Source organism: Prionailurus viverrinus, chromosome A1, assembly GCF_022837055.1.
Source record: "Prionailurus viverrinus isolate Anna chromosome A1, UM_Priviv_1.0, whole genome shotgun sequence".
Taxonomy (NCBI): Eukaryota; Metazoa; Chordata; class Mammalia; order Carnivora; family Felidae; genus Prionailurus; species Prionailurus viverrinus.
The window spans coordinates 105981561-106008956 of NC_062561.1; the positions used below are offsets into that span (position 1 = coordinate 105981561).

At 39.6% G+C, this 27396-nt stretch overlaps 1 protein-coding gene across 2 annotated transcripts in view; it reads left to right on the forward strand.

Moving 5' to 3' along the window:
* The window catches only part of CCDC192 (coiled-coil domain containing 192), a 213362-nt gene extending 189216 nt beyond the window's left edge, over positions 1 to 24146 (forward strand). Inside the window, exon 7 of one of the 2 annotated variants that reach the window (XM_047849899.1) lies at positions 23829 to 24146. In XM_047849899.1, the coding sequence (XP_047705855.1) occupies positions 23829 to 24115 (287 nt within the window). In that variant the 3' untranslated portion in view covers positions 24116 to 24146. Of the gene's footprint in view, positions 1 to 7417; positions 7457 to 23828 lie in introns of those variants that run through there. The other variant, XM_047849925.1, reaches the window with a different exon arrangement.
* Positions 24147 to 27396: the final 3250 nt, after the last annotated feature.

The following is a 27396-nucleotide window of genomic DNA, read 5'->3' on the forward strand; positions in this document are numbered from 1 at the left end:
TAAGTTGTGCATTTTCATGGACAGGGTCTACCAACAGGTTGTATAGCTGTTCTCCTGTTATGACCAACGGAAACAAGTTCCTGGGGATAGGAAAAAAAATTGTACTCCCCATTTTTTTTCTTTTAAGCATGATATCTAAACTTTATATAGAGGGATTGTGGAACTTGAAGTCTTCCAGGAACCCAACGGCTTGTGCATTTACAGAAAGCACAGGAAAAAACTGTCTCCTTGATAATGGGTGCAGCCTCTTATCTGGATCAGATCCCTTCGGGTAATAAATAAGGCGTTCAATGGAGCTGTCATATCCAGTATACGTGGTATTTTCGGGAAGAAGGATTTTTCACTCTCTGATTAGATTTTTATAAGTAACTAAAATCTCTGGTACGGTTTCTTCTCCCCTGTTCAGTTCTCATTGAGTTCTGCAATGCTTCCTAGAAGACTTCTTAAGGCTTGCTCTGTGGTACCACATAACCAGGTTGACACCTAACCGTGAAAGAACCACAACCAGCTCCAGATTGTCCCTCCTGTCAGCTTGTTACTTAGGACAAGGTAGTCTTTGAAATTTAAAAGAAAATTGAATATTAGTAAAGCCGTATTCTGCCTTCATCAAATACCTTGTCCTATCATCAAAAGCTATACTGTCCAAAAGCTCTTTCATGCTACATTAATACCTAGCTATGGTGTTTAGCAGGAGAAGAAATGTTCTGTTTCATGTGTGAACCTTCCAGAGATAGCAAGATGCAGGAATGAGATCAGTGGTTTTGGAGTCAAAACAGATCTAATTTGAATTCCAGCTGAGTAATTTTTTGTTGTGATGGGGGGGGCAGGTTTCTATAAAACCAGTATTATGATGCCTATTATATAGACCAAGAAAATGAGGTCCGAAGAAGTCATTTACTCCAGGACACATAATGAGTAAATGGCCCAGAGAGTATTCAGATACAGACAACACTTTACCATACTTCTTTCCAAACTGAATCTTTACTTCACTGGGACTTGAATGCTTCACTATTTTGAATTAGTATCTGTTATAAGCCTGCATTTACCTCTTTACTGTTGGTAACTAAGTAGTTCTACATCCTGAGGCCTCTCTGAACACAAAAGACAGAACACCTCCCAAGCACACTGGAACAAAAAGATTTTCAGGTTCAGTTCCACCTAGACTGCTGCTTTCTATAAGAACTATGAGATCAAATTTTGAAACCTAGCTCTAGTTACTGTAGTTAAATCCGATGTGGAGATGGCCTATTTTGGAGACTTGTAAGTCACATGACTTTAGGTCCCCTGGAGACACAGAGGAAGGAGGTGTAGAATTTTCTCCTAGACGTCTCTGAAGATTTTAGGAGTCATTAACAACTACAGGCCTTTTAGATTGAGATCGCCAGTCAACTTCCTGAGATAAAACCAGATGAATTGCCTGAAGACCAGACAATTCTTCAAGCAATGGCTCGCACTAATAGGACATTTGCTAGAGGGCAAAATGGGAGTTAATATGGTTAGCAAGACTCATCCGTCTGAAATTCTTCACTTAGCCCAAGTTGAGGAAGGTGGAAAAGGCAATCAAGAATACGGTTGAGGGAATATATACCTACCACCAACAATTTGAGGTGTTTTTTTTTTTCTTTTTTTTTTTGTTTTTTTTTTTTTTAGCGAAGTATAGTTGACATAAAATGTTATATTAGTTTCAGGTATATAACCTAGTGACTGCACAACATCTGAATTTATTTTGACTTGTACTTTTTGGTGTGTTTGTATGAATATGGATGGAGGTTAGAGAAGGTAAGGAAGAGAAAACAATTGGAAGGAGTAGAATTATTAGAATAAATGTTCCAATACCAAAATAACTGCCCCTTGGAAATTACAGCAGAAAGGACAAGTAGGAGAGAAGACTGATCTAGTGATAATGAATGTCATGGAGGAAATAAGTTTCACATTTTTTGGATCTGGAAGGCTGATTGGCTCAGGATGTTTATAATTGGAGACACTCACAACCTTGCTTAATAAATCTTGCCTTGCAGAGCCACAGATGGAAATTTCTTCTATACTGTCTATCCTGACTAGTATAGGTCTACAATCTCTTATCTGAAACTGGGAGACCAAATATGTTTCAAAATGCAGATTTTTTCAAATTTGAAAGGTAATCCCAACAGGGACAATATTCCACAATCAAATATACTCATACAATATTTACACTGAATGGGTTATCTAAGTACTATAAATAGCTTTCCATCAGCTCAGATCAGATTTTGCTGCCAAATGAATTCAGATCAGGTCAGGTCAGATTTTGCCACCAGATGAGCTATGAAAAACTTTCTTTTTCCAGAGCTTCTAGGATTTTGGGAAAAGAGCTATGGAATTGTCAACCTATACAAATGGAAACTTCTATTTGACTGTTCTATTAAAAGGAAACATCAGCTAATTTATAGGAAGATAATAATCAAGGAAACTTTCATTCAGGGTGTGCTTAGAAATTGCAGATATACAATAATACTACTACAGTTAACATTTCTTTAGCAACTATTATGTAGTGCCTGCACTACCTTAAGAGCTTAATATTTATTAACCCACATAATTCTCTTACAGTTCTATGAGGTACTTTATTTTTTTTAACGTTTATTTATTTTTGAGACAGAGAGAGACAGAGCATGAACAGGGGAGGGGCAGAGAGAGAGAGAGACACAGAATCTGAAACAGGCTCCAGGCTCTGAGCTGTCAGCACAGAGCCCGACACAGGGCTTGAACTCACGGACCGTGAGATCATGACCTGAGCCGAAGTCGGACGCTTAACCGACCAAGCCACCCAGGCGCCCCTATGAGGTACTATATTGATGTATTGATAGGCCTATTTACAGATGAAGAAACTGAAGCACAGTAAGTTTTAGTCATTCTGCCAAGCTGATACAGCAAGTTCATTGGAGGGGCCCCAGTTTGATGAAAGATTGTTCCTTTCCATAAATACTCACACTATAGTGTTATGTTCCACAGAAAGAAAACAATTCTTACATATCATTCTACCCACAATCCTGTTTAACTCTATAGGAAACAAAGGTGGGTATATGACATGTAAAATTATTCTAATACTTCTCAAAATGCTTGCTTTCATCATGGAGTGTATGTGGTGTTAGAGAATATTTGCAATTCTTGGTCTTGCAACTTAGACAACTAACAGATTGTTGATACAAACAAACTTCTTACACATAACAGAAGGAGAAATGAGCATTTATTTGTATTTTCCCCTGAGAGTAGACTAGTTTCTAGTGACTGTTTTATCCCTAAGGCCTAAGAGGCACTTTTCAGGATAAACAACTTTGTCCAAATCTCCAAAACAAATAAGCCCCATTCAGAAATGCTAATTTATATTATTCCATTTGTTTACACTTCTCTCCCCATCAATATTAATCCATTACAATGTTTTATGAAATCAAACTTTTATGTTCATTTATTTTTGGGTAGAAGTATATAGCACTGATGGAAAGGCAGTTAACAACCTTGCATTGGGTGGATTGTATTATTCTCCTGGTCTCTACAGACTTCTGGCCACGCTTATCTGTATGTGTATATAGAATGTACGTATGCACACGGAATGTGTGACACATCCAGATAGGATCACAACTGATTCCACCAGCACTTGGAAAATGATGCTGCTCATCCAGTTCTACCACTCTAGATACTTGATTGCTAGAGTCAGATGCTTCCACCTGGTTCCCATGCCTATCTCTAACAACATCTAAAGGGTTCTTTGACTCAGAACATTGTCAAGATGAAAGATTGGGAAGGCCTAAATCCAAGTATGGGACACACTATATACAGTTTTCTAAAGTCACTTTCAGTAAACCATGTAGTTCTTTTTTTTTATTTAAAGATTTTTGAGTAATCTCTACACCCAATGTGGGGCTCGAACTTACAACCCTGAGATCAAGAGTCACAGGCTCTACTCATCAGTCAACCAGGCACACCACCACCCCCACCCCCCACCCCGGCAAACCATGTAGTTCTTGTATTACTTTCCAATCCAATTTAAGGAATTTGTGGATAAGGAAACAACTCCTTCCTGTTCCTGCCCATATTCTGCACCATTACCATTGACCTGCAAGATTCCCTGTTCTTTCCTACCCCTTGCACTGTCCCAGTTTCAGACTGTACATGGTAGAGTCACTCTCTCGTATCAGAGCTTCTGTGCACAAAGCATACAATTCCCAGTCTCCCTATCTCCAGTTGTACCAGGTTCTCTCTCAAGGCACAGAGTCTTTTTGTCACTGAAGTTTTATAGCAGATTCTACTTTGTTTACTGCACAAGACTGTGCAGGGACTTTAAACAGTCACTATTTTCTTTTTTTTTTTAAATATGAAATTTATTGTCAAATTGGTTTCCATACAACACCCAGAAAGAGTCACTATTTTCCAAAGCATCCTCTGCAAAATTTGCCCAGCAAATGCTCAGTCCTGTAGCTTTTTCTTTTACTAGGCTCCTTTTCTAGGTCTCATTTTCCTTCTCTCCTTCTTTCTGTCTATTTCTCTGTCTCTCTATACTTCTATATACCCTGTACTACAGAGGCAGCATGGGCTATTTAGACAGAGAGTTCGACTTTCAGGTGGGCTAACTCCAGATGAAAGATTCCCCATTGGATAGCAGCCACTTACCCTCTATTACTTCCCATGTCACCTTATCTACTTCCTCTTTGGTATTTTTGTACCATACAGACATTTGTTTATACAAGCACAGATACACACACACCTGCACCCCTGTATCATCCTTGCAGAGAGAAGATAATCTGAAGATTTAAGTTTTAATAACATTTATTATAGCAGTTATTAATATAGAACCAATTTAAAAAATTTTTTTTTACAGTTTTTTTTATAAATTTTTTTTTCAACGTTTTTTATTTATTTTGGGGACAGAGAGACACAGAGCATGAACGGGGGAGGGGCATCGAGAGAGAGGGAGACACAGAATCAGAAACAGGCTCCAGGCTCTGAGCCATCAGCCCAGAGCCTAACGCGGGGCTCGAACTCACGGACCGCGAGATCGTGACCTGGCTGAAGTCGGACGCTTAACCGACCGCGCCACCCAGGCGCCCCTTACAGTTTTAATTGAAATTCTTACTTGGCAGCATTCTTATTTTCCACATTTGAGAGACTCATGCTCATATGCAAATATCTAACTTTGTGGTTGACCATGAATAGGGCTCATAATTTCCAGGAAGCTGGAAACCTTAAGAAGTATTTTTTCTGCTCAACTTTGGTCCTTTTGGCTATTTTTCTATAAGAAAAGACTGACGAGAAGTTTTGGGGTCATCGTGACATTAGAAGAATACTAAATAAGCCCTTCACTCCTACCCATCCATTTTTAAAGAAGACAGAGTCATAGTCACCATCAGTGTTTCCAATTTAACTCAGCAAGAACCTGGCACTTATCATGTACCCGCTACTGGGCAATACAGATGTAGTATGGGTTGTTATACCAGGCATAAGGAGCTTAAATGGCAACATGTAAACTAACAACATGTAAACAATGCAAAATAGTTTAGAATTTACGCCCAGAAGTTCAAAGTCCCTAATACAATCAGAGGACTCTAGAATCAAAAAACAAAATTTTCATCGATTATATAGATTAATATTTTTGTTTTATAAATGATGAGGCTGATACAAAGAGGGGCTGATTTGTCCAGAAGTTTAAGTACTTATTACAGTGATGATCTATGTAGGTGTAGGCTCCAAACCTTCCTCCTGCATCTTTTGTGAGCTACTCTCCCTTCCCTTCCTGAGTTATGTAATTCACTTCCTGGCTCTTGGACATCTTTCTCAAAACCAACAAATTGCATCCAGAACAACCAGCTTCTTCTTCTGCTAGAATTTTGATGCTGGTGTGCTTTTACTAGATATTTCCTATCCATTTGATTTTTTATGATGTGTTTAATTTTAAGCTATCTTCCAGACAAGAATTATTCAATTTATTGAAACTCTTGCCAGGGAAATGGCTACAACATTAAACTCCTAATAATTGAGAGAGGTCTTTCTTTTTTTTTTTTTTTTCAACGTTTATTCATTTTTGGGACAGAGAGAGACAGAGCATGAACAGGGGAGGGGCAGAGAGAGAGGGAGACACAGAATCGGAAACAGGCTCCAGGCTCCGAGCCATCAGCCCAGAGCCCGACGCGGGGCTCGAACTCCCGGACCGCGAGATCATGACCGGGCTGAAGTCGGACGCTCAACCGACTGCGCCACCCGGGCGCCCCATAGAGAGAGAGGTCTTTCTTTATTCATCGTTCATTCATACATTTTGCCTTCCTGACTTTTTTCCACTTCTGTCAGAAAATTAATATTATATGGGGCAACTGGGTGGCTCAGTTGGTTGAGCATCTGACTTCAGCTCAGGTCATGATCTAGCAGTTTGTGAGTTTGGGCCTTGTGTGGGGCTCTGTGCTGACAGCTTGGAGCCTGGAGCCTGTTTCAGATCCTCTCTGTGCCCCTCCTCCACTCGTGCTCTGTCTCTCTCTCTCAAAAATAACTAAATATTTTTTTAAAAATAAAGAAGGAAAATTATTGTTATAAATAGCATTGCTTTAAATGTACTACAATGTTATAAGCTTAAACACCAATTGCTTAGCCCATCCACTGGTTGAGAGATCAGCTAGTAATCCAAGCCAATGGGATGTGAGGGATATTTGCTTAAGATTAAGGGGGAAAAAAACCTCCTGTTTTTCTTTAGTAGATAGGGTAGAGACCCTAGACAGAAGAAAGAGAGTCATCCCAGGAAGACAGTGGCAGTCATCTGGCTACCAGAGTAGTGCTAGGCATAGGAAGAAGCAGACATTGTAAACAAAGAGCAGAAAGACCAGATGATCTTCAGTTCTATCACTGGGACTACTAGTTCAATTCTTTTCAGAAACTAGCCCTATATCTGGAGTGAATACATTTTCTTTATTACTTAAGCCACTTAGACTTAGGCTTTCAACTTTTTGGACACATACAAACTACTGAATAATACACTATTATTAGCTTTTTTTTTTCTTTAAGTAAGCTCTACGCACAATGTGGGGCTTGAACTCATGACCCTGCGATCAAGAGTCACTTGCTCTACTGACTGAGCCGGCCAGGAACCCCTCTATGGCATTTTTAACAATTTTGTTAACTGTGGTAGATGCTATTAGTCACCTGCATAAAAGACATTATTCGTCATCCTTCTTAATACAACTCCAATTTTATTCATCATTTAGGCAGATAATGTACTTCAAGGAACATGTATGTTTATTAGTTTTAACCAATCATAGTCATTCTATTTCCTTGTCAAGGGATTCTTTAGGAATATGATATAACTATGGACTAAAGTGAATAAGGTAAATTCTGCTGAGAGCATCATGGAAAGTTTAATACTTAAAAAGGGCAGACCAAGACTCCTTTCTCTTCCAACTTTTAGACAACATCCTGTGAAGAATATAGCCATCTTGCAAATAGGAAGGACAAACAAGAGAAGCCAACCTGGCTTTCCTGAGCCACAAAGTGAGCTAACCCTGCAATTCCCCAGATTTGACCTTACATGCAATAATAAACTCTCCATTGTCTAAGTTGGTAATAGTCACCTGATCTGTTACTTGGAGTTGAAATCACCCTGACTCATGTACAGATGTTCCTTGACTTATAATGATATGATGTTCTGATAAATCCACTCTAAGTTAAAAACATTGTTAGTCAGAAATGTATTTAATAGAACTCACCTACAGAATATCCATCATAGTTTATTTAGCCTAGCCAACCTTAAATGTGCTCAGAATACTTGCACTAGCCTACAACTGGGAAACATCATTTAACACAAGGACTACTTAATGACCAAGTTTGTAATATCTTATGTAATATATTGAATACTGTACTGAAAGTGAACAACAGAATGGCTACATGGGTAAAGAGTGATTGTAAACATATCAGATATTTACCTTCATGATTATGTGGCTCACAGGAAGCTATGACTCACAGTCCCTTGCCCAGTATCATCACAGAGTATCATACTCCATATTGCTAGCCCCAGAAAAGATCAAAATTCAGAATTTGAACTATGGTTTCTACTGAATGTATATCACTTTCACACCATCATAAAGTCAAAAACTGTAAAGGTGAGCCATTATAACTGGAGTACTATCTGTATTCATAATATAATATTAATTCCATGAGTCTAATTCCTAGTAAAAATAATCTTGCATAATTTATTAAATCCAAACTTAGTCTTAAAAAGTAACAGATACTTGGGGCAAATGAGTGGCTCAGTCAGTTGAGCATACCACTTTGGCTCAGGTCATGATCTCATGGTTCATGAGTTCAAGCCCCGCATCGGGCTCTGTGCTGACAGCTTAGAGCCTGGAGCTTGCTTCTGATTCTGTGCCTTCCTCTCTCTCTCTCCGCCCCTGTTCATGTTCTGTCTCACTCTGTTTCTCAAAAAATAAATTAACAGTGAAAAAAAATTAAAAGTAACAAATACTTTCACAAAGAAAAGAAAGTAACAAATACTTTCACAATTTTGGGTATACTTTGCCACTTGAAGATTCACTTCAAGTGGTGTGAAGAAAAGAGCTGACTAATTAGTTCACATTAAATAATTTAAATAATAATTAAATGATATATCTTAAGCTAGAGACAAAATGAGAACTTACCCTGATGAAAACTAATGTGCCCCTAAGCTTTTATTTATCCAGGTGGTTAGAACCAGAAGACACTGGGAGGGCCATCTTGGAAAGTAGCCAGAATAAATGCCCACAAGTCTTAATGGTAATCCTGCTGCCAGTTCCTAGCATTCCTATTATCTTAGCATTTTTCTGGATCAGAAATTAATAATAGATGGAAACAAAAATGAATGAGACACCCAGCCTATTGCTTTCTTATTTCAAAGCCAGGAATATTCCATAAACAACTGAGAAATGCTCAGAATATTTCCCAAAGGATAAGTTGTGACTCCAGACCTGGAGGAGATGCCAATGGGACAGGGCTTACATTGGGCTTGCATGGGTACCTGATGGTAAGGGTAGGTGGGTCGATGAGGACAAAAAGTGGCCAATGTATTTCATACCCATGGCCTATCCAAGAATTGTGGTGGTATTGGTTGTAATAATGAAACCCAGATATAAACATTTATTGTGCTTTGTGTGATTTGCCGAGCAAGTTCTTAGTAAAGTGACACAGTAGGTGCTATGTAAATGTTTATTTTCTTTCTCACTTACCTTTTCTCTCTCTTTCCCTCATTTCTTACAATTATGAAATGGAGTGATATGGAAAGAGGAGACAAAGTGAAATCATAGTTATGTAAGTTATTTGACACCTCTAAAAATTATATATATTATTTTTCAAATACTAACATATAATACATTTAAAAAATATTACAAAACTTTCCAGTATCAGAATAGAAGCATTTTGCTAAGAATTTCAATAGTTGCCTAGGCATCTTTTTGTGCTTCTCTATAGTGCTTTCAGTTTAAGCCCGCCCTGAAAATAACTCCTTTGCCATTAGCTTTGATAATGTTTTGAAGGCATATAAATTATGTGATGAAAGAGGTAACTAGTGGGGAAAATATCTATGAAAATTAACATTTGTACCAAATATCAAAAGATTTCCTAATAAAGAAAAGTTTGTTTGAATTCCCTCATGGGGAATTTCTCCATCACTTTTGAATTATGTTTTGTAATTTGAAGATGAAATTACATCTTGACATTTAAAAAAATAAAATCAAGCTGATAAAATTGGAATGGCATTCCATTAGGAGGAATTGAAAGAACCTCGTTCCATACACTGTCATCAAGAACAGAGATTTTTTTTTAATGTTTATTCATTTTTGAGAGAGAGACAGAGTGCCAAGGAGGGGGGAGAGTGAGAGAGAGAGAGAGAGAGACAGACAGACAGACAGACAGACAGAAACCAAAGCAGGCTCCAGGTCCCAAGCTGCCAGCACAGAAATACCAGCACAAAGCCCAAGGCAGGGCTCAAACCCATGAACTGTGAGATCATGACCTGAGCTGAAGGCAAATGCTTAATTGACTGAGCCACCCAGGTGCCCCAAGAACAGAGCTTTTTTATGCTTCTAATTTACCTTAGCAGAGACATCCCTGGGCATTCACCCTTCCCTGAGTCCATTTCTTACTGCTATCTTCTTACTGTGAAATGTAAACCAAAGGCAAGTTGCATAAAAGTAAAAAAACAATTAAAAAGAAGTTACACTTGTACAGGAGGTAAGATTGATAAGCAGTGCCTGTTTCTGTGAACTATTCCTCTCAAGGATGCACTTTGATATTTTCCTACGCACTTCAACTCTGCCATTGTCTCTCATGCACTTCAACTAACTACAGGACTTCTTCTCTAAAACCCACATTTTTCCTGATCTCTTCTGAGCTGGACCTTGGAGATCCCAACAATAGAAGTCCAAATTCTCAGGTGTGTCACTGTAAAGTCCATTTGTATCATCTGAAAAGTGAGTACCACCAACCGTTATTTCCTTATGGCCATCTATTATATTTCCATAAAGTGACTAACATGAAGAAATAATGGAGTCTAGGAAAGTTCTTCATAAAAGAGTACTCTATGGAAATTAAGAACACAGTTTTTGAATGACAAGGACAAGCTGAAGGATGTTACAAGCGTATATTGCCTTATCTAATGAGTATGGAGACAATTAGACAAAGTTAAGAGCTATTTAGACATATGAATCAAGAGGACTTAGTGACAAGAGAGATGGAAGAGGATAAGAGTAAGGGAGAAATCCAAAATAATGCTCAGATTTCTGATTTTAGTGGAAGATGTGTGATGTTGCCATTTTACTCAGCTAGGGAATACAGAAATGAAATTAATTTTGGAAGTAACATAATGAGTTCAATGGAGGGAGCCCCAGTTCAGAGCTCAGGTCTCACCTCATGTTGTAAATTGGGGCAGCATTCACACAAATAGATTGCAACCAAGGCCACAGAGAACACCCATAGAGAGCTTAAGACCATAAAGCTTAAGACCAAGAGTTCAAGGATCTCCAAGCAGTAATTACTCTGAAGAGGAACCCACAAAATGAGACTAAAGGAGTAGCCAGAAAGTTTGGAGGAAAACAGAGTGTCCTATTACAGAAGTCAAGGGAAGAGTGTTATGGGAGGCTGTCAACAATTGCAAATGTTCAGAGGCCATTCAAGATGAACATTAAAGCAAGTCCGATGGATTCTGTAACACCAGTAGACTCAGCAAGGCCAAAGTGAATAATGTAATGGAAAACAAAAGCTAGAGTGCACTGGGTTAACAATGAGAAAGGTATGCGGAAAGGGAGTCAGAGTATAGACAACTCTCTGACAGTAAAGGGGACAATAGTGATAGAGCAATAGATGAAAGGGCATTAAGCACTGAAAGGGTTTTATTTCCTTTTTAAGATGGTACCAGATGAGTACATTTAAGCGATAATGGCTTGGAGCCAGTAGGAAGGTTGACATTTCTAAGGAAGAGAGAATAACAATGGTATAGGATTCCGGAGGATGCAAGAAGGTCTGGAATCCAGAACTCTCTGGGTGTTTGGACACCTTCAGTTGCCCTTTGTGGACATCCAAGTCTTTGGTGACTTTACACCTAAATGAGCTTTCTGGGAATCCTATAATGGATAGATTTTTCTCATTACTCAGATACTTGTTAGTTTTCCCTTCTATATTTGCTTCCTATTACTGCTGTAACAAACTACCACAAGTTTAGTGTCTTATAACAACCCAAGTTTATTATTTTATAATTCTGGAGATCACAAGTCCAAAACAGATGTTACTAGGTTAAAATCAAGGCATCAACAGACTGTGTTCCTTACAGCAGCTCTAAGGTAGAACCTGTTTCTTTGCCTTTTCCAGCTTCTATAGGCCACTTGCATCCCTTAGCATGTGGTTCCTTTCTCTGTCTTCAAAGTCAGCAGTAACATCTTCAGGAATTTCTTTGTCTCTGACTTTCTACCTCCTTCCTCTAAGGAACTTTGTGATTATGTAAGATCCTCCCAGATAATCTAGAATAATTTTCCCATCTCAAAATCTTTGACTTATACACATCTGTAAAGTCCCTTTTGTCATGTAAGATAGCATATTCACAGTTTGGGGGACATCTTTGGGGTCACTTATTCTGTATAACTTTGTGGACACCTTTGTTGGGGGGAGGGCACTATTCTGACTACCATATCTCCCTATTTCTAAAGTACTCTGACAAGCTTGCTGAGAATTATGGATGGAGCCCTAAGAGCTTCCTCTGGTTGATGCTTTACATAATTAAAAATCTCAGTAATTAAACTCATCAATGTTATTCTCTAATGAAGGAACATTCACCACTTGGAGAACTATTCTGCATGATGTAAAGATTCAACCTGGCCAGTACCAGCAGCAGGTGATTTTATCATTTTTAGTGTTCCAGGGTGAAATAAATCAACAATTTAAATCAATCCTGTGTGATCCTTCAACTGGTATTTTTTAAGGGGGAAAAAAAAACTATCCTGACATTTGTTAAAAAAAATAAGGAAGACTTTATTGAGGACTACTGAAATTAGTGTTGAGAATAACACAATAGGAGGAGAGAGGATGCTGAATATGACAAGCACAAGTTGGGATTTATAGCAGAGGGGTGGCATGGTGTTGAGAGGAAATGAATGTGAGGGAAGGCAGGCCAAGGCGACGGGATGTCACCTGGGCTGTGGTGAAGGATGAGGAATTTGATCAGATATGGAGGATGATCAGACACAAAGGGTGGGGATTCTCGATAAAGTGATTTAGCAGAATTCTCTCTGCCACCGGCTCTTGAAGACAAGGTTTAAGGATGAGGAATAATAGAGAAAAGGGATCAGAAGAACCTAAACAAAGTTTGGTCAATAGAGTCTTTGTCACTATAGTATTTTTTGCAATTTATTACCTCTTAAGCATACATTTCTTACCTTCATCCAACAAGGGCTGAGTCTAGACCTAGGAGGCTGGTAAAATTCAGTGATGCAATTATGATCATTCCAGGGCTAAAAAAAAAAGGAAGAAAATGAGGGCCACAATAAAACTTAAGGAAGAGAAGAAGCCATTATGTTATGAGGTCTAGCTGCCATGTTACTCAAAATTTTACAGAAAAATGACTGCATCCAAGTGTCCTTTTGTGAGGGACATTTAATGGCACCGTCAACTCTATCAAAATGACTTGCACCTCCTGTCCACAAAACCCATTCTTCTGCATAGTTTATACAAGCAAAATCCTGATCTGCAGAAATGAAGAATTATTTATCCTATCTTTCTCCATAAAAAATCACCAATTTTTATTGTCATTTTCTAAGAATAATACTGCCAATACTATCCTTACTATGTCACCATATAAATTCCAAAACCATGCAATACCAGAAACTATAACAAAGAACTATTTGAAAATCAATATAAACTACTAAATTGGCATTCTTCATTCTATAGAATTAGCCTCATATAACCTCTGTGCATCAAGAAGAAAAGTAGGGAAGAGTCTCACTGTTAGACCCTAGTGCAACAATGTAGTCCAAATGATATATAATCATCTTTACACTGATTCCTCCAATTAACTTCGAGTCCATACTGATTATCCTGCAGATAAGCACAGAAATAGTCCTTCAAATATTATCTCTTCTTTTTCTTCTTTTCTCATACTCTCCTACATATCTCCCTCCTGTGAATTTCCTTTTCTCCTATCAGGATCCATTTTCACTTTTGGGCCTCTAGCCAGGCTGCCGGTCATTGTGCTTAACCCACTATCCTCTTCAAAGGAGGCAGATTTATAGGAGGGAACTTCAGATCCTACTTGTAGGAAAAGGTAAAAGAGGTTCCAAAAAAACCTTCCTTCTACTTAGATTGACTACCTGTTGGCATAACTCACATGCATTGTGATGCTAACAGTGTTTCTGTTGTTTCCCCAATCGTGTTGAAGAACTCCTTCTTGTAGAATAATCTGGTATGATCTGAGACCCTGAAGAGGGTGGGAAGGCAACCTGCCCTGAAAGGCAGCAATGGACTAAGTTGTCCTACATTGTCCTACCTTTACCCGGATATAACAATTTACCCTAGTGGTATAGACGGAAAGTGAGACACAGAGCGGCACTATGCCTACCATCCAACATCTGGCCACTGGGTGTTTCCCCCATCTCCCATCACGTAGCAGCCTATGTTCATTTTGTGGCATCATCTTTGAGATGTCCTCACTTGCTTTTCCACACCAACAAGTTCCTCCCACCTCCCAAGCTAGTACCTTCATCTCTCTCTCTCTAAGTCTTCTTGGGCATTATCAATTGACTCCATCAAGTTCCAGGAAGAAAATCCTGGATTCAGATCTAGAGAAGGGGATTTCGCTTGCCCCCCTCTGTGGTGGTTGCAAATGTTAAACTCTTATGAAAGTTTGTGACTCACTTTACTTGCCCCCAAGGGAAGATCTCTCAAGCAGAGAAATCTCCTAAGAGAGACTTTTCCTTTCCAGGTCAATTTTTGAAGAAATACATCCATCTATCCACTGAGAAACAGAAACAAAAGCAAAAACAAATACAAACAAACTTCCAAACATTCATCATTTTCTCTGGATTCTGGAGATGACTCAGCCGAGTGAGAACTGGCAAGATGTTGCTGAGATTTAAGCAAATTGTGGGGGGAGGGAGGGGAGGACCACGGATACAGCCTGTCAGCTGGTAACATTCACAGGCAGAGCCTTGTCAGGTAACAAGGGAGAGGCAGTGAGAGTATAAAAGATGTGATTGCTCTTCTGTTGTGTGTACTGCAACCTTGTCAAGAAGAGGCATGCCTGGGAGATTTCCGACTTACCTTTTAGGATTTAGCCAAAAATTTAGTTTGCCATGCCTATTACAGGTCAGCAGAAATTCAACTGTCAAAACCTGGCCGATCATCAGAATCACCTAGGGCGCCCTGTAAAGCCACAGATTCCCAGACACCCTCCTAGATTTGCTCAAGCAGAATTTCAGCAGTGAGACTTTGGCTTCTCTGTATTGATGCAAGTCCCTAGGTGCCAGCATGGAGAACCATTTTTATAGCTCAGAGAAGCTAAGTCAGATCTGGAAGAGATCTATTCTAACTTTTCCAACTTTCTATTTAAACAAAAACTTAAATTCATAGGTGTTAAGTGCAATGTTGTCCAATGACAAAAGTTTATTATCTGGGGAAAATGCAGTTGTGAAAAGCTTTGTGTGAAGAAAATAGGTACCTGGGGAGGAAATCTAGGAAGCATCCTAGTGATGCACCAGTGGAAACATTTGGACTGGCCATTCCTACAATGGTTTTATATCATATATACACTTAACTTTCATTCATTTATTCACTTAACAAATGACCTAACACATGTGCCAGGCACTGCTTTAGGTACAGAAATTACAGTAGTAAACAAAGCAGTCAAAGAATTCTGCCTTCATGGAGCTCTTGTTCTCGTGAGGTAGGGAGATATGACCAAGAAGATAAAAATGAAACAGATCTAGCATGTCAGAAAAAAACAAAGCAGGGAACAGGGATTTGACTTGTCCAGTAGTGGGGGCTGGGTTTGAATTTGGCTTTATTGGGTGAAGTTGACTTTGGAGAAGAGAGACTGGAAGGAATTGAGGAAGCTAGTCATGTATGCATCAAAGGTACAATTATCCAGACTGAGGAAATAGCAAATATAAAGGCCCTGGGTAGAAACATGCCTGGTCTGCTAGGAACGATGAAAGGAAGGACAGATGTGTCAGTGAGGCAAAAGAGGACCAGATTATATAGTGTATATAAGCAGGTGGGTTTTGAGTCTATATGAGATGAAAAATCATTGGAAGATTTTAGATGAAAGACTATTAAGACCCAACTTGTATTTCAATGAGACCTCTCTGAGCAGAGAAGAAACCAAATTGAAAGGGCAAGTAGCAGAGGCAGTCTGACCAGACATAAAGCTATTGCAATACTTAAACTGTAGTACATGGTGCTGGGCAAGAGAGAATTAACCATTTCAGTAAACACTAAGATGGGCAGGGGTGCCTGGGTGGCTCAGTTGGTTAAGCATTTGACTCTTGATTTAGGCTCAGATCATGATCTCATGTATAAATAAAAACACTGAAGAGAGGAAACGTCAAGTAGTAAGACTAACCTGATTTATTTTTTATTTATTTTAGAGAGAGAGAGAAAGCATGCAAGCAGGGGAGAGGGACAGAGGGAGAGAGCTAGAATCCCAAGCAGTCTTCACTCTGATGCAGGGCTTGTTCCCAGGACCCTGGGATCATGACCTGAAATCAAGAGTTGGATGCTTAACTGACTGGGCCACCCAGGTGCCCCAAGACTAATCTGATTTTTAAGACATAAAAACATGTCCTATAAGAATGCAAAAAAAAAAAAAAAAAGGTGGCGGGAATCCTTTATTTTAGAGACTTACTATTCTCAGATGATAACTGTGAACATCTACAGAAGGACAGAAAACTATGAAGGTTATGGTTGAAGTTTTGTTTATTATTCAAGTAATGATAGAAATATATTTACAAGGATGAGCCAGTTTGCAAGTCCAAGTATGGCAATAGATGAAACTGGACTCCCGTGTGGTTACTGAGAAATATATACAGCTTCCAAAACCACATGAAGGTGAGTCAGAGTGATGGGCATTTGTACAGAGGAGGAAGCTGACATAGTCTTTTAGGCCAAACAGTAATCCTGGGTGGCTCTGATGAAATAAGGTATTTAATCACCTCACTGGGAAGAGTCTCTCTTATTGAGTAAATACTTGGCAGCTTTGGTCATTAGCTTGAAAAGCAGAGAGAAAAGTAAACGTACACGTGGTAGTATCCAGCGGAGATGTTTGTTTAGGCTAAATCCTGAATGTCCTTTTGGGCCTAACTCCTAGCCGCCTCTCCCCTACCCAGCCATGGAATGGTGATTACAGGAGTCAACAACACATCTGACTCATTCTCTATGTGCAGGGTCCCAGAGACTAATTACAGGTGAATTAATGTTTAAAATGACCATGGGTATCCGACCAGGGAGAAGTGTGCTTCCCATTGTTCGAGGCATGTGAAGCAGAAACCAGGTCAGGGGTGCCTAGGTGGTTCAGTCAGTTGAGCGTCTGACTCCTGATTTTGGTTGTTTTTTTTTTTTTTTTAATTTTTTTTTTCAACGTTTATTTACTTTTGGGACAGAGAGAGACAGAGCATGAACGGGGGAGGGGCAGAGAGAGAGGGAGACACAGAATCGGAAACAGGCTCCAGGCTCTGAGCCATCAGCCCAGAGCCCGACGCGGGGCTCGAACTCACGGACCGCGAGATCGTGACCTGGCTGAAGTCGGACGCTTAACCGACTGCGCCACCCAGGCGCCCCTGACTCCTGATTTTGGATTAGGTAATGGTCTCACGGTTTGTGAGATAGAACCCTACATCAGACTCTGTGCTAACAGCACCGAGCCCGCTTGGGATTCTCTCTCACTCTCTTTCTCTGTCTCAAAATAAATAAAGAAAAGAAAAAGAAAAAAGAAACTAGATCAGTGGTTCTTAGCATTTCTGTGTTCATTGAATGCTTTTGGGCGGTGGCATTAGCAAAGGGATCGAAAGGCGAACATCCCTTTTTAGATACAAGTATTTAGAAAATCTAAAAACAGCCTCCCAGACATTCACTGGGTCAACCTTCAATAATTTATCACTGTTGACATGAGACTATTAACTTCCCAGACGCACGAAGCCACGTTTTCACATGATGGAGGTCTTCCATCCTAGCGTTACACCCCATGTCCTTTCTCTAATTAATGAGCTGTATCCTGTTCTTCTCCAGTCTGTCCATTACAGCTTTCTACCCACCAGATATTTCTCTACCAACGTGCAGCTGCACTGAAGGTAAAATGCAAATTTTGCTCATTGATTACAAGTGGCAGCTGACCTACAAAGAGCTTGAGGGACCCCAATGCCTGAGAGCCACTCCCTTAGAAAAGCATACATTAGGGATACTGCAGATATAATGCCTATACAGGTGAGATCAGATGGACCCAAAATACACATTCTAAGAGAAGTCTAAGTTTCTAAGCTACCCAAACTACAGAATTAATACCTCTGCTGTTATCTATTTAGTTATTATCATTTAAAAAATTTTTTTTAATGTTTATTTATTTTTGAGAGCAAAGAGACAGAGTGTGAGCGGGGGAGGGGCAGAGAGTGAGAGGGAAACCCAGAATCCCAAGCAGGCTCCAGGCTCCGAGCTGTCATGTCAGCACAGATCCTGATGTGGGGCTCGAACCCATGAACAGTGAGATCATGACCTGAGCCAAAGTCAGATGCTTAACTGACTGAGCCAACCAGGCGCCCCTAGTTATTAGTATTTTTGACATAACTTGTCATGTGGCACTTTGCTAAGAGCATGAAAATTTTAAGGGTATTAAAAAGGAGAAGTTGGAAATAGCCAAAGGCAAATGTCACATTTTCTTCTGGGCCTTTTGTCTTTTCAAGGCTACGTGGAAAAGTGAACATATATATGTGGAATTTAAGAAACAAAACAGATCCACACAGGGGAAAGAATGGAAAAATAAGATAACACAGAGGGAGGCAAACCATTACAGACTCTTAAGTACAGAGAACAAACTGAGCGTTGCTGGAGGGGAGGTAGGTGGGGGGATGGGCTAAATGGGTGATGGGCATGAAGGAGGGCACTTGTTGGGATGAGCACTGGGTGTCACACGTAAGTGATGAATCAGTAAATTCTACTCCTGAAACCATTACTCCACTCTATCTTAACTAGCTTGGATTTATATCAAATTTTAAGAAAAAAAGAAAAAATAGTGAGCACAGTCTGCCCCAGCTCTGGAAAGAAGAATGCTCCTGTTGTCGGTCTTCTTTCTGAACCTTTTTAAGCACGCACAACTGTCACCATCTTTTCTCTGGCCTCCTCTTTGCCATGACCCTAAGCCATCATCCTTATTCATACTTACTTTAAGTTGAAGCAGAAAAACGGGAAATCATGAAAAATGGCATGTGCTGGTAAAAACCTCTACAACTATAGCAATTATGATTTCATACCCTGACTGTGGCTAATCAGGTTTGTTCCCTCCCTTTGGCAGAAGAATTTATCTTTGCTCTCTGTCTCATGGAACCCTTGGGTATGGGGATAAACCTTCGATTATCTGGTCAGGTGACAGAACCTTCCATGCTTCAGGCAGACCCAACCTTGGCAAGACTATCTGATCTGCTAGTGAAAATCTTGGAAAGACCACCAGTGTTCGAGATGTGGGGACGTGTAGAGCTGTGGGGAGCTTTCAGATAAGGGAGCCTGGACTGCAGGAGAACAGAGCAGGTCAGATCATGCAAAGGTTAGTGGTGGACTCTGGACAAATCACTGGTGGTCTTGGGCTATTTCCACTACAAACAGGATGTGAGACTCCTGGAGACCCCCACTTTACTGAAGAGGTTTTAAACACTTTTGTGATTTGTAATGTGTTTAAAATGGAACAAAAATATTTTTATTCTATGTGTGAAGAGGTCATTAAATGATAAAATACTGAATGGTAAAATACAGCTGTATGAGAAATTCCCTTCTTGGTATATATACTTACCCCCCATCCCAGTTTTTTTTTTTCCAACGTTTATTTATTTCTGGGACAGAGAGAGAGAGACAGAGCATGAACGGGGGAGGGGCAGAGAGAGAGGGAGACACAGAGTCGGAAACAGGCTCCAGGCTCTGAGCCATCAGCCCAGAGCCCGACGCGGGGCTCGAACTCACGGACCGCGAGATCGTGACCTGGCTGAAGTTGGACGCTCAACTGACTGCGCCACCCAGGCGCCCCCCCATCCCAGTTTTATTGAGATATAATTGACATAGAACATTGTGTAGTTTAAAATGTACCATGTGTTCACTGGATACATGTGTATTTTGCAAAATGACTGCCACCATAGTGTTAGCTAAGGACACCAACCCATCACATAATTACCATTTCCATTGTGTGGAGTGAATATTTGAGATCTATTCTCCCAGCAGCTTTCAAGTATGCCATACTGTATTATTAATTATAATCATTACACAACACAATAGATACTCAGAAGCTTCTAACTAGAAATTTGCACACTTTAACCAACACCTCTCCATTTCCTCCACTCCCCATCCTGTTAGTAACCCCCACTCAACTTTTTTTCTATGAGTTCAGCTCTTATGTACATTATTCTTGGTAAAATATGTCAGATAGAGAAAGGCAAATACTACATGATATCACTTAAATGTGGAATCTAAAGGAGCTGGTGTATATATGTACTTTGGCTTATCTCCTTATCAGCATTTTCACGTAATGCATGAAAACAATACAGAGGGAATCAAAGCCCTCAGGTTCTCTCTCTTTTTTCGGTTGTCTTTTCTCTGTGCTACAGTATGAATTGTATCCCCAACAAAATTCATATGTCGAAGCCCTAACCTCAATGTAATAGGATTTGGAGATATGGTGCCTTTGGGAGTAAATAGGTTTCAATGAGGTCATAAGGGTGGGGTCATGAGATTAGTGCCTTTAAAAGAAAACATCAGAGTGCTTATGGTCTCTCTCAGTACCAAGTGAGAACACAGTGGGAAGGTGGCTCTTTGTAAACCAGGCAGAGTTCTCACCAGAACCCAACAATGCTGGCACCCTGATCTCAAACCATCAGCCTCCAGAACTGTGAGAAAATAAATCTCTGTCATTTAAGCCACCAAGTTAATGGTGTGGTTCTGTGTTATGGCAGCCTAGGCTGACCAAGACACCCTGCTTCTCTTTCTACCTTCTGTCTACACTATTCTCTCCTGGGAGGGCAGAGACAGAGGATATAGACTTAGTAACAGTGATGGCCTATGTAATGGCATCCTGTTGCATTTTTACCCCTTTATCACTGAAATTAGATGAACACATTATTCCACCTATATTGCATTATTAAAAAACAAAACAAAACAAGACAGGCACTTTTGACCAGTTTGCCTTTTGTAATGGCACTAAACTCCTTTCTTTATTATGCAAATTGGTGGAAAATAACTCTTCTGGAAAACAGAGGAACAACTAGAGCAAGAAATGAATGAAGAAGAGGTCAAAGAGAAAGGGGACAGGCACATATATCAGGGAGGGAGGCTCCTGATTACCTTCTCCATCCCTGAGCCTCACCAATGCCCAGCCTTCCCTATACTGCTCACTGTTCCTTTCCTTCCTGTCTTCTCACTGTCTATTACTTCCGCTTCCTGTCTTTTCTTTCCTGTTCTGTAGGAACTCACCTCAACCCCTAAGAATGTATTCTCCCAGCCCAGATTTCCATGCATCCACCTTCAATGGTAACAGAGAAATGATCTGTATGCTAATGGTTGAAAGCCTCAACAGCCCTCACTCCCAAATAACAACTGTACATGTTAAACAGGACCATCTATGAGGAACCCATCTATGTGGGTTTTAGAAAGTGTTCCTCCAAAAGAAACTCTAGCCCAACACTAATCAACAGAAATATGAGAGCCACAAATGCCTGCCACATTTGATACTGGTATTTTAAATTCTCTAGTAGTCACATTTTTTAAAAAGTAAAAATAAATGAGTGAATATTGTTTTAAAATATATTTTATTAGGGCACCTGCATAGCTCTGTCAGTTAAACATGTGACTCTTGATTTCAGGTGAGGTCATGATCCCAGGGTCATGGGATTGAGCTCCACATCAGGTTTCACATTACTTAAGATTCATTCTCATTCTCATTCTCTCTCTCTCTCTCTCTCTCTCTCTCTCTCTCTCTCTCTTTCCCCCGTCTCTCGGCTCCTCTCCCCCACTTGTGCTCTTTCTCTCTCTGAAAAATAAGATAAACTTTGTTTAACACAATATATCCCCAAAATATTATTGCTTTAATATATAGCCAATTTTTAAAATATAATGGGATATTTCACATTTCTTTCAAATTAAGTCTTCAAAATCAAATGTGCATTTTATTTTTTGTCATGTTTATTTTGTTTTTGAGAGAGAGAGAGACAGAGTGTGAGAGGGGATGGCAGAGAGAGAGAGGGAGACACGGAATCTGAATCAGGATCCAGGCTCCAAGCCGTCAGCACAGAGCCCAATGTGGGGCTTGACCTATGAGTCATGAGGTCATAACCTGAGCCAAAGTCAGATGTTTAACTGACTGAGCCACCCAGGATCCCTTCAAATGTGTATTTTATACTTCCAGTACATCTCATTTCATATAGCCACATTTAATTGCTTAATGCCACATGTGGCTAGTGACTACTGTATCGGACAGCATAGCTCTGGTCAGATGAAACGAAAGGTGAGGCCCTGGTGTAACGGCAGATAATGAAGGCCTCCTGCCAAATGGACTAACTCTCCTGGGCCTAAAAGCACAAGCCTATTGCAGAGGCAACAAACTAAATGCTCCTTTGAGACATGGAGATGTTTTTCATTGTTTTTAGAGAAAGGTACATCAACTACCATCTCCGTCAATATTATGGTAAAAGTTCAATATTCAGAACAAAAACATCCCCATGGAATCTTGAAATGTAGTATATTGCTAATAACAATTTCTAAGAGCAGAAAACATCTCATCTTTCCTCTTATCACTTTTGTGAGGCCAAAACTATCCTGCCCACTGTGTAATTACATGCTCAAGCTTTTGTCTCATGATCATTTGGGAAAATTACAAAAAAAAAAAACCCTGCAAATTAGTTTTATTTGCTGAGAAGGGGGTGATTCCCCACCTACATGGAAAATCACAGCACAGGTGCCCTATCTTTAGCAGGTGTATAGGTATACAATAGTAGCAGGCATTTGTATCCTGGACTGGCAGTTATGTTGCCTTTGGGTGCAGCTGTGCGGTTGGTTTACACTGAGGACTGAGTAAATGCTGAACCTTTAATTATACTGATTAACTGTCAATACCATTAATTCATACACCATTAGTTCGAGTATTCCTACAGTGATACCCAAGTCGTTGACATCCCTTTTATAGTTCACGTCTTCCCTCTATATAACTCAGAGAAATGATTTTATGGTGGAAATCTCACTCTCTGGGTGAGAGTGGTAAGGAGGGTGGTCTTGCTTAAGTCTAATAGGATTTACCTGCTTCTTTGAGCAGGTAAATTTTGTGATGGTCTACCAGAATTTTTTTTAAGGATTCCCTGCTTTCAGCCACTAATATTTTATCTCTTTGTTGAAGCCTCTCTCTTTCCTTATTCAGGCTTTTATCCTTATCTGAAGGGTCAGAAATTATAAAGCATAAACTTTTATATACAGGGGATATTTGAGATTTTATGAAAGAAATGCTATAAACCCTTCAGACATAAAGACAAAGAGAAAGAAAGAAAAAGAGAGAGAGAGAGAAGAGAGAGAGAGAGAGAATGAATCTCTATGGAAGATATTAGGCTAAAAATTTTCCTAGATCCCCTCAAATTATACCTCTGCCAACTTTAAAGCTGACTTGGGTTAAGTAACATGTCTTTTTTCATCACTTCCCCCAGAAGGGGCAATGACAACTTTTTTTTTCCTATTTGAGTTAAAATTCAGTTTAAAGGCCATTTCTTCTTGATTGTCACTCTTGTGAGATTCTTAGGCAAAAGGATACCATGAAACTTCGGATGCTGTTGTTTACAGATTTGATTTTCAAGGACGCTTCATTCCCATGGTTAATTAAAAGTTAAATGTGTACAAAAAAGAGTTGGCAAAGACTGATTCTCCTCCCTCTCTAGAGGTTTCCAAGTTCTTTTTTCATGAGCACCCAGAATCTTTTCCCTCACCGGACCCGGATTCCATTCTTGGTCTATCTGACCAGATGACGCAACATCTGTGTTCCCTTTTAAGAACGTGAGAAATAAAGCTTTTCCATCTTCCCTGTCTTTGAGTTCTGGGAAATCCAATTAAAACTGCTCAGATTTTGTTTTTCTTGTTTGCTTTAGAAGACAACCCTCGGGAAGAGTCCTGTGGCGGTCTCCCGCCTGTGGAAGAAGGTGATCAAAAAATTAACCTGATTATGGAGTTGTCGATGCAGGTTTCCCTTCAGACTGAAAAGATCACCCAGCTGGAAGAAGTTTTAGAGGAGAAGGAAAGGAAGATTCAGCAGCTGGAAGCTGAGCGGGGATCCCATCCTTTCCAAGAAGTTGAGGAGTCTCCAGAATGTTTACAAGAAGCCCCAATTTTCTTTAACAATAATGTCACCCCTGTGGTCTCTCCTGAGGATATGTAAGGATTCCCATTAAGAAAATAATAAATGCTTATTAAGGGTCACGTGTGTGAAGTCCAGAACCCAGCTAGTCTCGTCATTGTCGAACTCAACTTCAAGATGATGGGTTTGAATGTATCCTATAATGTGCCTATTGGAAAACAAAGGGAACTTTTCAGAACCAATGCCTGAATGTTTCCCCTTCAGACATTAGCAGTCAGGTAACCCACATAGTTGTGGAATACTACATTTTTAGACATCCCAGATAACTGTAGGAGAGAGAGAAAAACACACAAGTAGACAGATGGCTAAAGAACATAGTTATCATTTTCTTACCAGAGGTTTGTCACACTGCAAGGTACCACCAATCCTGTATCTGTAAGTGGCTCATCGTGAACAGAAAACTGTCATGGAAGGCAAGCTTGCAACTGGGAAACTGGGGAATGTTAGGGTAATGAAGAGTGGAATCATTGCCAAGAGAGTAAACAGCCATGAGGTCTGTTTTTTCATGTCCTCTAGAATATATTTCTTCATGGCATGTAATTTATTAACATTTAGCAAGAGTAGAAATGACATAAAATCAAAGCAATAAAAATAAATAAAGAATGGATGAATCAGTACTGTGGTCCTTTGGGAAAATTGTCCTGGGACATCTCCTTGGGAAAAGAGACAACACTGATTTTTCCTGTTGGATCAAAACTAAGACCAAAGCAAAATATACTGTTCTGTTATTATCATAACAAGGAGGTGTGGACAGTACAAAATCATGTCAGGAAAAATAGAGGATGGGCAAAGGAAAGCTACCCTATAATTAACGGACTGCAAGAAATCAAACCATATTCCTCTTTTATGCAGCCCCCTCAAATAAACTTTCCCACACAAAGGGAGCAGCTAGGCACTAACTTTGGGGAAGACTTTGGTACTTAATTCTTACTGTTCTGGAACTGTATGATTCAGACAAATAGCTCCAGCTCTCCCGTGAATCTGACTGTATCACTATTTCTTGATTTAATTCAACCAGTTCAACAAATACTCCCTGAAACCCTTCTATCTACAAGAGACAACAATAGATGTTAGAAATATCATAGCAAATATGAGAATCACCATCTTTATCATCCAAGAGTTTATAGACACACAAGAGTCTCCTCAAATGTAAGGGAGTTATGAAATGGAAGAGGGAATGTGGGTGAACACAGAGTAAACCTGATTAGCACTGCTTTAGTAAAAGTCCTCAAATTTAGTGAGTAATCACTAAAAATTCATATTCCCAGTCTTTGGTAATCCCGGAAGGAGATTTTTCCTTGCAAACCAGTGGGAGGAGTCTCTTACCAAATGCAACCAGCCCATAATCTAATTATGGATCTGACTATCAACAAAACAAAGATTCCAAATGTGACTTCAAAAAAAGAAAAAGGAAGTAATTGAGTTTTGGGCTCCTAATAGCTTTATGATATTGACTCTAGATGTTCACTGAAAAAAAAAAACAAAACAAAACAAAACAAAACATAGATTCATACAAAGCTAGAATCTTCCTATATTTGTATGTAATCTCAGAGTTTCACATGCAAGGTCAGCAAGTATGTACAGGTGCACTCCATGATCAGAAATAAAAGCAATTTACAACTCCCAGATCATGAATACACACCTCCCCCAAAAAGTGACTCAAGGCACTTTTCCATGGTCCCAAAAGAACCTTTTCCAGAGAGTGTGCTTCAGCACTTACCAAATTCATTTCAGAAATCCCTTTTCTCTGCTCCCTTCTCCTTTTCATCTCCTCCACCCCAAGATCTCTTTGATCTATGTATCTGGCCCTGACTAGATCTCTCTTTTCCAGCCTTGAGGTTGTGCCCATTGTTGTTTACAACATGGCTGACAGTTGGCAAGTCCTCACTGTGTATTTCTGTAAGAAAGCTTTAAACCTTTCAGTTTCTAAAGAGTGGACTGTCTCGAAGGTAAACCACTATCTCCATAATTTTGATCTGTTATCATAATCAAGTTTCCATCCCTTTATTTTACCAGAGATTGTCTTAATCCCAAGGGATATGGGGGGTGGGGTGGGGGTGTAACATAGAAGGAAAATATGGAAAGAGAGAAAAGAAAATCCCATCACATCCCAGATAGGCAGATATTAACGTCTAGGTAAATTTCCCATGGCTAATGCCCTGGCTAGCCATCAGTATGAAAGCAGACTGATAGTGGAGATAAAATAATAGATGGAACTGGAACTTCTGTTAATAATTAATTGAGCCTGTCCCCTCTAAATATCTAAGACAAGTCAATGAAGAAGAAAGCATCAAGGCTCCCATTCCCTGGCAAAACCATCCTTTCAAGAAGCTGATCTGGGTTACCTAGACTCAGATCCAGGGGATGTCCAAATCTGAAGTGGGGAGAAGATTCCACCCAAAGATGAAAAGACTAATCTCTACTAGTGACATCTTAGTAACAAGGATTCTTTAAATATCCAAATTTTATGGGGTGGTATGGGGATGGCTGGGGGAAGGGGTATTTTAAGATGGGGTATTGCTGGCTTCTGATGCATTCCTAAGTAAAAAATTCATATTCCTAGCTGGATATTTACACCAGTGTATGCCCTCAGAGTTCATTTCCATTTTCTGCCATTCCTCCAAATAGCCAACCCCTGGTTCAGATGAACTAAGTATCAGATTATACCCCTACACTGGAGCAAAGTCTATTTGCTTACAAACATGCTAAGTTGCTGAAATAGCCTGATAATCTTTCAAATATCTGGTGTAAATATCATGAGACAAGTAGCATGCTGAGGACCTTTTTCCTTAATGGAAATGTGATGAATCATCAGGTAACATACCTGCTTGAAAAAGTAATTTTCTAGATTTCAAAAAAATTAAAACATTTAACAAGTAACTCAAGCCATTCTCTAACATTCTAAAGACATTCATGGAAATGTATGCATAGTTTTAGCTCTTTTTTCCACCAGTCATTAACTTTTCTCAGAGAGAAAGTACAACTGAATGTGTGGCATGTCTAATTTAAATAAATGTTGGCTTTCATAATTTAGTGTCATTATTATGTGGGTGTGCTCCCAAATACTTTCATGGTCAGCTGCAGTTACAGCAAAGGACTTGTTAAGGACTATCAAGAGGGCAAGCCATCGGAGAAACCAGCCCAGAAATGTGAAGGCGGGACCCTTGGATTCAATGAAGTTCAGCAAAAGCAAAGAAATGATAATGCTTTCTCCCTAAATGTATTTCTGGCAAAGAATGAATTGAATCAAGTTTTCATTGTCTCTTACACTCTGCCCTGCTTATCCCCAAATCCAATCATTT